The 14222-nt window shown below is 37.7% G+C and overlaps 1 protein-coding gene across 1 annotated transcript in view; it reads left to right on the top strand.

Moving 5' to 3' along the window:
- LOC120534880 (protein BANP-like) overlaps positions 1–14222 on the top strand; it is a 196909-nt gene that overhangs the window by 66899 nt on the left and 115788 nt on the right. The window contains exons 4-5 of the mRNA XM_039762395.1: positions 6212–6319; positions 6813–6988. Of these exons, the coding sequence (XP_039618329.1) occupies positions 6212–6319; positions 6813–6988 (284 nt within the window). The remainder of the gene's footprint in view (positions 1–6211; positions 6320–6812; positions 6989–14222) is intronic.

Consider the following 14222-nt stretch of genomic DNA (forward strand, 5'->3'; position numbering starts at 1 on the left):
ACATTAAATGTATCATTCAGTGTGTATTTTATGCATTAATTTTATAATTACATGGTTTAATGTTAGATACAATTAATCGTAATTAATTTCATACATTTATGCAATTAGTTAATTTTTTTTATTCAATTCCCAGCCCTAGTAATTATATATTTGTAAATAGCTGTACGACAGAAGTGAACGCAGATTTTACTTGGATTACATGTGTCATACATTTAAGCTATCTTTCATTGTCATCCATTCAAGCAGAAGAGCACACCAATATATGTTCCTGTGTTTGAACGACACGGGCAGATGGGGAGTGTCTGATGATTGCATATAGCCAAGTTACTGGTCTTTACCATTCTTTCCTCTGCATGTCCTGTAGTACAAAAGAAAAAGCATACAGCAACATGCGGGACTGGCAGGAACACTCAATAAAACGAAAAGCAAGTGACGGTGAGATACTGAAGAAGGCAACTTCGCCAGCGTTTGTGTGTCAGAACCGGGGTGATTGTGCTTTAGTATGCATCGTGGTACACTGCAGAGCTATAGCGTCTTTAGTGAAAACAGCCGTGTCAGATGGGGTTGTATGGATTGATTCTGAACGCGACTGAGAGAGTGAAAAGTGAATAAAAAAAAAAAAAACCTAACCTTTACAAGGATCATAAACTGCACCGGCTGTCACAGACTGAAATCAAAAGTATGCTTTTATTCTAAAACAGTAAGACAAGAGCAGTTTACTTCTCAAAACAGAGAGGCGCAGGATCGAACCCGCGACCCCTTGATTCCCAAGCGGGGGCTGTATCTATTGAACCACGGAGTCAGTTATAGTAAACTGGTGTCAATGTCGCATGTTAAGGCGGCTTTTTGTTTCTGCAGTTATATGTTTGAATAAAAGTGCAATTGTGTTATTCTTGTGAAAATGTTTCTTTGCTATTTGGACTTCAGGCTTCATACATTATATAGTTTCTGCCTACATTTTGTCATCTACTAGTAGAATATAAAAAACGTTTCTGTTTTAACAATGTGTTGACACAGGTTACTGTAGAAACGGAACAGACATGAAATGCGTGTGTTCCAAACAACGATCTATTATTTCCGCTCTAAAACTCCACTTCACTCCCAGATACTCAATCAAGGCATGAGCTGAGAGAAGTTCGTGCACGTTCTAAATTGGTGGGGGGATGGAATAGCCGGCTTCTCTTTATCAGCACATTTAGAAGACAAAGGACGCTGGCGGAGAGGTGTGAAGGGATTTAAGAAGCAGTTTAAGGTGGGACGGAATTACGAGTTTTTTCGTAGGCTCTGGTAATTCTAGTGTTAAAGGACATGGTGAGGGGTTTATTAAGGTAAAGAACAATATATTGGGGCACTGTAAATAAAGAAACATAGTTTGTGTGCTTAAATTCTAATTTTCTGTCTGTGTCTCATTACTTCTCACCACTGATCTTGGTCCATGACCTACTGTATGTCCAGCTTCAAGGTTGTGCTGTGCATTAGTAGGCATGAGGCATAACAAATCATTAAGACAAAATGAACTCATTGGCTCATTCTGTTTTTTGAAGTCACGCTGAAGGCTCTCCAAACTGTCTGTGCTGATGCTTTGTGCTTTTTATTCTGTCAAAAAGACAAACATCTTGTAAATAGTAATACATCTTCTGTTATATTTATTACTAGCAAAATACCCGCGCTTCGCAGCAGCGAAGTACTGCCTTAAAATTTTTATTAAGAAGAAAATTAAACCTTTTTAAACTGAGGGAAAATATACCAATAATTATTTGTTAAGGATCTCTTTGTATACCACATTGCCAGTTCTGCCCTCCGGTTGGAATATGACCAAGCTGTGCGCTGAGCTTACTCTTGAGCATGCAACGTACAGTTGGCCATGTGAAAAGTAATCTTGTCTTAAATCTCACAGCTTGGATTGCTGCTGTCATAATTGGTTTGAGTTTAATGGTTTGTTTCAATTACGACAGTATTTGCAGGACTTGTGTTGAAGTGACATTCGGCATCTGTCAAGCATTGTAAGCATACAACCGGTTTCATCGATAACTTCACATCCAGCTTTTGAGAGTTTAAACATTCATAAACATCAAAGTGTCCACTACTGAAATCGTCAGCTGTGAATCTAAGATGTTTAAGAGGCAATAGCGGTTGTCGAAAGGTGTAAAATACTTGGCCATTTCGGTACACTTGAAAGCGACAACCGAACAATTCAGCGGCAGCCATCAACTCAAATGCAGAACCATAGGTGAAGGGCTTAAGCATTTCACTCTTATAGTGCTCCTGTGTAGTATAATTATCTCCTGTACCGTCATCAGTCCACACCTTGAACCTGTCCCAGTCATTCAATACATAAGACACAATGTTCCTCCGGATATCAAGAGTGAGCCTGATATGGCCGTGCAATGTGTAACAAAGAGAATGGAAAAGGCAGGTGCCATCTCCGGGCTTGGAAACCACTCGGTAAGTGACAGTTCTTTGATCGATGGTGATCACCTCGATAGACATGTTAATGGGGGTATGGTTGGAATGATAAAGGAAATGGTTACCTGAACAATGTAAAGTAAGTCTAAAATACCTACACAATAACTATAATCGTAATAAATGGACAATAAAACAGCGGAGAAGCTGTGGATTAAATAAAACGGCTGTAGTTATCAGCAGGGAGACGTAAATTCCCGTGGCGAAGCAAGGAAGGGAATGTAGAGACCGGAGCGACGGACGGCCTTATATAGGCAGGCAGCCAAACAATGTGGGAGGTGTTAGGATGGGGGACCCAACGCCGTCTCACACGGTGACTGAGCTGCAGGCTATGGACATATATATGTATGTAAGTAGGATTCAGTTAGCGTTGGGAACCCGCGTACCAAATTTCTTGAAGATGGGCCCATAAGTAACAAAGACCGTTGGAAAGTTCAATATGGCGGCCGACAGTGGCATCATACCACTGAAATAAGTACGTACATCGGTTTCGGTTAGAGCAGGGAAGCCGCCTACCAAATTTCGTGAAAGATGGGGCCATAAATAAGAAATTTCAACAAGGCAAACGTTGTCGACCGTTACGTGTAGAATTTCTAAATGAAACCTGCTTAACTTTTGTAAGTAAGCTATAAGGAATGAGCCTGCCAAATTTCAGCCTTCTACCTACACGGGAAGTTGGAGAATTCGTGACGTTGGAAAGTGGCTCCAGCAGACCCCCGTGACCCTGTATTCGGATTCAGCGGGTTAGAAAATGGATGGATGGATGGAAAGTTCAATATGGTGGCCGACAGTTGCGTCATACCACCGAAATAAGTACGTACATCAGTTTCGGTTAGCGCAGGGAAGCCGCCTACCAAAGTTCGTGAAGATGGGGCCATAAATAAGAAAGTTCAACATGGTGGACGTTGTCGACCGTTATGACCGTTACGTGTAGAATTTGGAAATGAAACCTGCTTAACTTTTGTAAGTAAGCTGTAAGTAATAAGCCTGCCAAAATTCAGCCTTCTACCTACACGGGAAGTTGGAGAATTAGTGATGAGTGAGTGAGTGAGTGAGTCAGTCAGTCAGTGAGGGCTTTGCCTTTTATTAGTATAGATTTCATAGGGTCGTGTGTTTTGGACGGGTGTCAGGCTCCTTCAGGGTTTGTTTTTTATTTTCGTGTGGCCAATTATCCATGCATAGGGAACATGTCTTCTTGTCTAAAAATACAATTTTGAGAACCTACATTATTTACTTATTTGTTCTACCACTAAGTTCCACAGAGTCTGCAATGCAAATGATCAGCATTATATAGCCGGGACAGTCCCATCCAATGTTGGCTGTTACAACACATGGTGATGTCACGCAGGCCTCGCAAAGTATTATGGGACTCTGGGGAAAAAAGTTCTCTTAGACTTGGGGCTAATGCAAGCATAGCAAATTTGCTGCAAGTAACACGTTTGTTGGTCAACACTAGTCATTTATTATATTAACCTGCAACAAGTTTACCCAAATGGTTATTTAAAAACAATTTCTTTATTTTTGAAATTCCTTTTGTAAGCAGTAAGGTCACCATACATATTTACTGTTATTTTATATTTATTTTTGATATCTCTTGATGCGGACTATATGTCAATCTACCAGTTTCGAAATTGTATTTTTTTTTCAGATAATTCCTATTTTGCCATTTTTTTTTTAAATAATGCTTACCACTGGAACTGTGTTAATAACAATAATATGAGAATTAGAGATTAAAGTTTTTCCATGTATATACTGCATTTCTGCAAGTATAGCAATTACTGATACTTTAAGGAGTGAACATCTGTTATAGCAACATCACAAATGTTTCACTTAATAAGCATCATGCAAAACCTGGGTAGCTCCCTGTGGCCTAAACTGGGAGGATGTTATTAAACAGTAAATGTAGGAATAAACATATTTTGGATGTTGAGAGTGCTTCATAACACACTTTAAATATCCAGCTATTGAACAATAACTGAAGTTATGCACACACAAGCTACACGCACAAGGGAAGAACATGCAAACTCCCTACTCACAATCACCAGGGTAAAAACCTGGTCAAACCTGTATTCATTGCACTGTGCAATAAGAAGAAAAACAATAATCATCATACATTTACCTTTTGCATGCTCATAAAACTTCACAAATAATCAAGGGAACATAATAGAAATATAAGCAAAGCTGTCATTAATAACACAGGATACAAACTAATATGAAATACTAATAATTATTTGAAAGTCAAAGTTTTGAAGTAGATTAAGAAACAAGCAGAGAAAAGAAGAAAGCCATGAACAAATAACACAATTTTTTACATTTGCATATGGGAATATAAATGTTGATGTTACAATCACCCACAAAAATAAGGATTTAATTATCAGCTTTACAGCCATATATGCTAGACAGACATCAGCCATTCAATTGCTAGACCTTCACGCCGCTGCAAAGTAAACACTGCATAATTCTAAACATATCTAGATTACTGGAGTCCATCCATTTGCAATGAAGCATTTAACAATTTGAGATTCAACACAATAACATGACAGGAATGTGCTCTGTAAGACTGCATTGCCCACATTAAAACATCGGTACTAATAACCTGAGTAAAACAAAATTTATACATATAAGGTCAGCTCATTTGATAACACATATCTGCTTAATCTTTCACTGCAAAGGTATCGTCAATAAACAAGGAATATCTGTGAGAAATAAGATTGAATGGCTAAAATTCCTACCTTTCTTGCCATATAAAGACAGCATTTCTTCTCATACTGAATGCTGGCTGAATCTGAAGCATAGGGTTGGCTAGTCAGGTTTGACTATCCCTCCATGGCTTCAATTAATGTTCATACTTTTTAGCTGTATCTTCCAAAGTAATGCGTGGTACATTTTAATTTAAGCTCCTTTCATTTAAGTTAAGTTACCTGTAATTTGTAGTCAGTGGGGCATCTGTCTGATGGTCATTTATGGCCAATAAACTCCATAGAATAAGTTATTGACAAGTGATGAGGCTTTGGCATTCACTCTCCATTCTAGAAGGCAATTCTGACTGATAGATGAAAAGACCAATGAAATCCACAGATTCAAACACCTCTAGCAAGGGATAATTGCACATGTGCACAAAGCAATACTTGTACTTAACCAAATATGTGACAGTATAGTTTTAAAAATAACTACACACTCCAATATATATTAAGCAGAAAGACTAAGGTGGTGAAAATCTAAATTAAAATAAAAAAAAAAATTGTTTTGTTTTCATTTTCTCATTTTCATTTAGTTCTAGTTTTTAGACAGATTTAATTTTTATTCTACTTTTAGTTAACAAAAAGATTATTTTTATTTTAACACATTTCGTTTTGTTTTTACTTAAAGGGAATAACACTGGTTTACACAATTAGCCAGTGTTTTGAGGTTTGCTCTACTTCTGTGAAACTTAAAACTTAAAAGAATTAATCCTTTACTGGTAGACGCTATTATCAGCAGGATTAAAAAGGCACTACAAAGGAAATTTCATTTTTAAACTGTTGCCGGTGCCCTCTTTGACACCAAAAACACATTTTAAAACATCTGTTTTAAGGTATAAGCTATTGTTGAAACCAGATTTACCTTTTCAGTTTCATTTTGAACCTCTAAGGGTTAGTTTGAAACAATTATTGAAACTATGCCCCTGAACAATATATGTCTGGCACAAATACAATATAATATCTCGTCATCTTCCTGTTTGTTTACTCCGTGCATCTTTCTCATACAGTGTGGTGCCACAGACTAACGTGATTGTGAGTAACGATCGACCGAAGATGACTGGGCAGGAGGATTTAATACCTAGAGCAGCAGACTCCCTGGAAAATCTTCTTAGCAAGTTAGTAACTATTTCAAAACAGCATGAAGCCCACATTAACTCTATGAACTACTGTGGGCAGCCTGCAAATGCCAATCCTGTCACATTATCAGGCATTGTTTTTTTACTTGCTACCTTAGACCTTTATAATGTTATAGAAATGATACCTCTCCTTATCTCTTCTCATGCACCTCAAATTGTGAGATACTTTCTTGGGGGAAATGGAAATACAAGTCTCTGCCCAGAAATCTTTTCTTTGTACTGTTGTTATTAAGATTTTGGTCTTTTTACAGTGTCCATCCCAACTGTCCAAGATCGTTTTAAAATCTGGTGTTTCATATGGTTTGGCCTCAGTGGCTGTTTTATATAGAATGCTGTATGTACAATGACAATTGAACTGTTTATACTTTTAATCTGTATCTTATCTCTCTTTCTCTCTCTGTCTCTCTCGCTCTCTGTCTCTCCCTCTCTCCCTCCCTATCTCTCATTCTCTTTACTCTCTTCTGTTTATCAGTACTGTTCCTGGACGTAGACAAAACACCATCCTGGTTAAAGTTCCAGGACCAGAAGACAGCCATAATGAGGATGTTGAGAGCGGGTCCGAAACAAGTGACTCCGTATCTAACAGTGGCCAAACCTCAGGGCAGTCAGTTGGAAACAATGTTACCCTTATCACGCTCAATTCTGAAGGTAGTTCATTTTCATTTTAAAATTTACAGTAATGGATTTAAATATTCTGAACTAACTAAAATCTAGATCCATTAGTTTTATTAGATTAGCAGTTTTTCTTTATCAATTGATGAATCAATACAAAGTTATATGCAATGAGTTTTCCATTCAGAAACTCCAGGAACAGTCCCATGTGGCTTCCTGGAAGCCTATGATTTACTTATTCTTACTAAGCTGTATGTGATGAGATTAAAGATTTCTTCACTGCAAAGAAATAAATTTTTTCATTTTATGATTAAGTCATAATAAATCAGTAAAGAGTAAAATACATTGTTTGATTTTCTTAACCCATTTTTTCTATTAAAGGATCTTTGAAAGTAGCGGCCTATCAAGATAGCATCATGTGCAAGACAGGTACCAGTACATACTCACTCAAAAACATAATCAACACTCATTAAGTGCAGGCCTGTTTACAATCACCAGTTAACCCAACATGAAAATCTTTCGTTGGTGGAAGGATATCAGAATATATGGTATGTTACATAACCACATTAACACAGGGAGAACTAGCAAACTGCACTCAGCCAACAACAGGGGCCTCATGCATAACGGCGTGCGTAGAATTCACACTAAAACATGGTGTAAGGACAAAAGCAAAAATTCACATATGTAAAGCTGTGCGTTTGCCAACTTCCATGTTCTTCCGCTCCATAAATCCCGGTCACCGTGAAAAGTAACGCACGTGCACGCACCTGCTGCCACTCCCCAAACTCCTCCCAGAATTACGCCTCTTTGAATATGCAAATCAATATAAATAGCCGTCAAGCTTTACACTCTTTGAAAAGGCAATGGCAAAAGCACGGGGGGAAATAGAAGAATTTCAGTGAAGTGGAGGCAAGGAAAAACGTACTATTTGTTGGTTTAAACAGTGGTATAAACAACAAAAGGAAGTTGATCGAGTGACATAGAGTGTTGGAGAAACTTGAAAGCTAAAGTTCACAAAGTCGCACAGTGCCCAAAATAAAAAAGAAGTTGTCAGATATCAAAGTCGCTGTGAAAAGGTGAGTCGTAGCCCACCGATTGAGTGTCATATGAAAGCTTATTAGGGTACAGAGAAAAAAAAATAGGCACGCAGTGAGAAAAAAACACAAAATGTCAACTTTAATTTTGAAATTTCCACTTTAATCAGTTTATTTTGTCATTAAAGTGGAACATCATAAACTTCATCTTAAAATCGTTTAGTTTACTAGTTTCTCAAATCTCATCCTAACTAAAGTAGCACATTAAATGCTTTTTTTTGTATTTGATATTCTGTGTGTGTGAATCACTACGTGCTTCTTAAACGGGCTTTCTCTTCCTCCGACAGGACACAGAATCCATTATATTCGTGACATTACAGCTCTCTGAATATTTAAAATACTGACATGTATACTTGATATCATTTTCATGATGATAGGAGTTAAAGCATGTTATCACGGTGGCGCGGTGATTGTTCATGCCTCACGCAAGATACTTGCTGCGCGACCTTTGATGAAATAATTTATTGCAGCAGTACCATCTCTTTCAAACATACTAGCCTCCAATTCCTGTCCTTCCTTTTCTTTCTCCAAATACCCAATCGCCACACAATCAGCTCTGTAATAGACATTAACCATCTGTAAGCTTAGAATGCTGATTCTTCAGAACTTTTAAGGAACATTGAAATATCTTTCTATCCATCTTTCCTTCCAGTGTCGCGCCAGCCCCAGCAAGAATACATTGCAAGGCAGGAACAGTCCATAAATGGAGCGCCAGCTCCTTGCTAGTGCTGCGACACGGAGTCCTGGCATGTTTAATTATTAACAATATAGATTATTTAAATGAAGTTAAAGTTTTATCTGTATAATATACAGTAATAAACATATTTTGCTGCATTTTATCTTAAAAATGATATTGTCATTATATGTAAACACGTGCTTTATAAAGTAGCTCAGGTTGTGCAATATTATAACTGTATTGCAAGTTTACAGTGAGGTGATTGCACTAATAAGTACAGTTCTACCAGGAGCACTTGATGGACTGTTTGTAGTTCTTGGGATGAAACTGTTTCTGAACAGTTTTCTACAGATAAGGCTCTGAAGCGTTTGTCGTATGAGAGCAGTTCAGTAAATAGCATGGCTGAGGCAGTGTGTGCTTGATGCTGTATACCGATAATTCTCTTTCCAATCAGCTGCTGTAGAGCTGTGATTCCACATTCAGATACAGTGATATAAATACTCCGAGTGGTGCAGTGAGAGTAATATGGAAAAAGATGATCCACTGTGGCAACCCCTAACGGGAGTATCTGACAGAAGAAGAGGGTGCAGTGAGAGTAACAATCCTAAAGCAGCTATGGCATTTAGAATAGTTTGACCAATTTTTTCGACCATTATAATATTACAGGTTAATTACAATCACATGCATTAAACTAATAAACAATATGAGGTTAATTTCAGTGTATTAATAAAGCCGCGTCAGGGATGTGGATATAAAAAAAAAGGGAAACAACACTGGAACAGTAGTACTGCTTAGACACTGGGTGCTACCAGTTTGCAAAACCGAGCAGAGAACTTGCGTCCCCAGGGTTTTATCTAGCGTGAAAATGTTTGTGGCTTTACGGCAAGTTTAGGTTTTATATATCGCGATTTGAGCATGGAAAAGGGAGTATGCAACATTTTTGTACGTACGCACCGTTTGTACATGAGACTTCAGGTCTGGAAATGGAATCCAGATTTCTGACACTATAAGGAAGAAGAACACTAAAAAAAGCTTAAATAGTTAGGTTATTGAAATATTGTTTAAAAGTTGAATAACTTGATTTAAAAATAGTACAAAGTATGAATACACAGCACAAGTTTACTAAATAACTTACTGCTGTAGCTAATGATAGATAAATAAAGGACATGCCATCCAAGTGTAAGTGGGTGATTTTTGAAAACTGAAGAAAAGAAGAAGTCCATTTTCAGGCTATGAATGGAATTGCCACACTTCCTTCACACTTTAAAGCATTTACTCTGGAGTAATGATCTTGTATTCTATGTTAGGAGAAAGGATTAGAAAATGCATATAAACTAGATTACGGTAGATTGTCTTCAAGTTAGAGAAGGCTAAGTACTGTTTGCTTGATTCTTTTTATTTTCAATTCATTCCCAGTTACTATATTCGCAGGTAACCAGTTTTCCATGGAACATGCAGAGTGTGTATAGGAATTTAAAACAAAATAAATACACCATTCAGTTACATAAAAATAAAGAGTAGCTACATCGTGCCATGCTGACATCGTTCTACTCCATTGACATCTTTATACTCCACAAATAATACCAAGGACATAAAGGTATCTCCACCTCCCTTGCTCTCTCTCTTTTGTCCTCTATGACTGTTTAGAAGCCATTTTCTAGGTTTACCCTTGTTGTCCAGCTATTGTGTATTCATTGTTCTGAATTCACAAGAATGGTATAACAAATGGAGAACTGAAATTACAGGCGACAAACAACAAGAAACCCATTTTTGTCTGGTGAGTTGGTTTATCCATTTTTTTATCTAATAAGCGCCTTAAGCACTCTCTCTCTTCCTCTTTTACAACCATGTTCTTAATGCTATGCTAATGAAGCATTGCCCCTGCTTTGTCTTCTGAATCCATACTAAAGTTAAAAGTGACCTTTAAACCTTATTCTGAGAGCACCACCACAGAATTACTGCAGTCTCACTTTGGTCCCTGACCTTTGCTCCCTGTGTAGCCACAAAGGAAGATGTGTGAAATTCTTTTCCTGAAGGATGGCAGTTACTGCAGGTTTTCTTACGAACTGATTACATGAGCTAATTCCAACTGGTGCAGCTTATGTTTGTTTATTTCCCTTGCCCTTCCTAAAAAGTTGGATTCAGTGTGTTTCATCAATTCCTTTGTTCTTAATCAGTTTTTGTGTTACATCAAGATGTAAACAAATAACGCATCAGCCAATAGGATGATGAATATCACAACACTTTTGAGTTCGTACATCGTCTACTATAGTGCTAGTAAGATTGACACCATACCTATAGTGTGCACTACATTTTATCAGTCAATCTTCTCCTGCCTGAAACTTGAAGTTTTGGAACATAAAATTTTACTCTGCATGGAGTGTGTTTTCAGTATTTTAGTCATGCCCTAATGTTGAAGGTGCACATTGATTAACTATATTTGCTGATTCATATGTCCCACATTCAAATAATCTTTCATGAAGAGTCAGGTCTATCTTTGGTAAAGGAAACAACCAAGGAGGTGTAACTGATAGCGCCGCACTAGGAGCATACCTAACATTAGAGAGATTTATGATTTCTGCTTGATCATTACCAATCTACCCAAAATTATAAATTTTACTATATAAATCTTCCCAACAATCTTTTACTGTAGTCATGACCAAAAAGATGTAACAAGTATGTCATAGCCAACTGAAGTCTTCATAACTGTAATTGCCTGAATTTCCATCTCAATGCGTCACAGAACATACATAAAGCCTGTGCTTATATACCATGTGGTTTTTCCAAAATAGATGGAGCAGCAGATCTATAAGCAATGCCCTGATAATCCACAATTGATTTTATAAATGCGCGGTAAAGTGTAATAATAGATATTTTATCTGTCCCTTAATCATATTCCACCAGGCATCTAATTATGTTAAGAAAAAGTTTATAATTTCCTACTATTTGTTCAATATGATGTTTCCATATAAACTTCATACAGATTCCAAACTTGATATGCTATGCCTAACAGAAATTTGGAAAAAACTAAGGAATTTTACATCTCTCATGGAGGAGACCTCAGCCAGATACATTTGCTTCATAGAGGCCCACAGCTCAAGACAAGGCAGAGGGGTCACAGTAGTTGCTAAAGAATCCTAATTGACTGACCATTATCTTTCCAGAGTCTGGCTCTTAAACTAATAACAAAATCTGGTCCTCTCTATCATCCTCCAAAATACAATGTGTCTTTCTTATCTGATCTGACTGAACTACTAACCCACTTAAGTTCCTTTTCCCTGAGATCATTCTTCATGGCAATTTCAATATCCATATTGACATTTCTACATGTAAACTTGAGGAGTGAATTCCTATCCTTAACTGGATTTTTTTAGATTTGGTGCAATATGTTGATTTTCCTACCCACTCTGGTGGTCATATATTGGACCAGATCAGCATATCTGTCTAATCTATCAGTAACACTTATAGCAGTGGTTTGGAATTATCTGACCATAAAGCAGTACTTTTCACTGTTTCATTACCTCTCCCTCCTCTTTCCTGTAAATGCTGATTTTCTTTCAGAAACCTTAAAAATACAGTATCTATCCTTGCTGGATATATATCTGATCTTTTCTTGTCATCCCCTATTCCATCTACACTAGATATTCTTGTTGACTACTATAACTCAGCCCTTCATTCAGCACTAAATAAAACAGTTCCTTTAAAACATAAGGAGGTTTCGTTTAAGTGTTCAAATCCATGGCGTGATTCTGAATTATGGTCTATGAAAGCAGATGGCTGATGCTTTGAGAGAATTGCATGTAAGACTGGCCTCACTGTGCATATTCTGGCTTTCTCTGACCACCAGAGGGCTTACAGATATGCAGTAACTGCAGCCAAAAACACACATTATTGTGTAGTAATAGAAAGTGGCTCTGATAACTCAAAAGTTTTGTTCTCTGTAGTTAATAAACTACTTCAACCTGAATCTGGTCCAGTTACCATCTCTACTGAAGTCTGTGAAAAATTCCTCCATTTTTTTCGTAATAAAATTAAAGACCTAAAGAATTCAATTAACATAAATCCATCATCCATTTATATCTTTCCCTGTCTTCCCACTACATCCAGCTTCTTTTCTAAATTTTCACCAGTCAAATTTGCACTTGTTTACACTAGAATTCCTGAAGCCTACGAAAAAACTCATAATACTGGCCACCCTTAAATCCGTTTGCACCTCTCCATCAGCACCTTTTGGTTTGTAAATATGCCAATCAGCACAAGGAGAAAGCAGCTTGCTGTCCCATCCCCCGCCTTGATGGAGCTCAGCTCGGGCATAAAGCTCTCCCAGTTCAAGCCAAGGCTGCTTATCTGTGTGTGAGGTTCCTGGAGTTGTATAGGGTAAGTAATACAGTATATTGTTATTTGGAATACATGCATTTCATGTGTCTTTCATTTGTTCAAAGATCTGGGTAAGTGTAGGATGAAAGGAAATAAATGTGAGGCAAGAAATGCTGAGCACATACCTAAAGCAGAAACCTTTTCCATGTAATACTAATAATGACTTGAATTGTATAATGTGTGACGACTTTAGTCTTATCAAATAAACACTTTTATTCAAGAATATAAACTAAGAAGAAAAAACATTTGATTTACATGTTGCTGTCAATGAGTTAAAACCCAAGCTTAAATGTCAATTGACAGGGAGTTTATACGTGTTCTTGAATAGTGCAGACGTACGAACTGCTGCCTTATAACCCAAAGGTCCCGGGTTTGAGACCGGGCGCTCCGTGTTTTGAGTAGTGAGCTGCTATTATTATTATGATTACTATAACATAATAAAAATATTAGAGCTGGACAGGTTAATGCATTATTATCGTATTAATTAATTAATGGCGACAATTATTTTATCGTGCAGTAACACAATTTTTGTTATCATTATTGTTTTGAAAGCCACAGTCTCGCTAGTGATCGATAGAGATCAGTGATCTTCTTGTTACAGCACTTTTGCTAGGAGAAAAGTAAGCTTTGTTGATTTGACCTTGATCCCTGTTCGTGCATAAGTAGCAAAGTGCAAACAGCTTCTAAAATGGCATGTGGAGAGATACCAAAGTGAATGCTCAAAGCAAAATAATCCGTGGATGACTTTTTTCATATTATTGCTGAATCAGACTGCGATATTGATGCAAGTGATCTGGAGATGTAGATAGAAAATGAAAGTGTGCTACAGGCATCAACTGATCGCTCCCCAGGTGATTGTTGTGCTGAGCACGTTCGTGTTGCTGGTGCAACGTTTGCCGAGGAGGACAGACACTTCCGATGACAGGAGGTACAAACCATATTGCGTCTCACTGCAACTGCCACCCCCCCACACCTATCTGACGACAGCCAGCCTAGCGTGCATTCCTGCTGGCCGTTGAGCCGCCCCCTGCGGAGCAGCTGCTGCCACAAAGTGCAAACAGGTGCCAACAGCAGACAGCCACATACGTTTTATATTAATTTATGTGTGAAACCATTGCTTTGT

This window comes from Polypterus senegalus, chromosome 9, assembly GCF_016835505.1.
Source record: "Polypterus senegalus isolate Bchr_013 chromosome 9, ASM1683550v1, whole genome shotgun sequence".
Classification (NCBI taxonomy): domain Eukaryota; kingdom Metazoa; phylum Chordata; class Cladistia; order Polypteriformes; family Polypteridae; genus Polypterus; species Polypterus senegalus.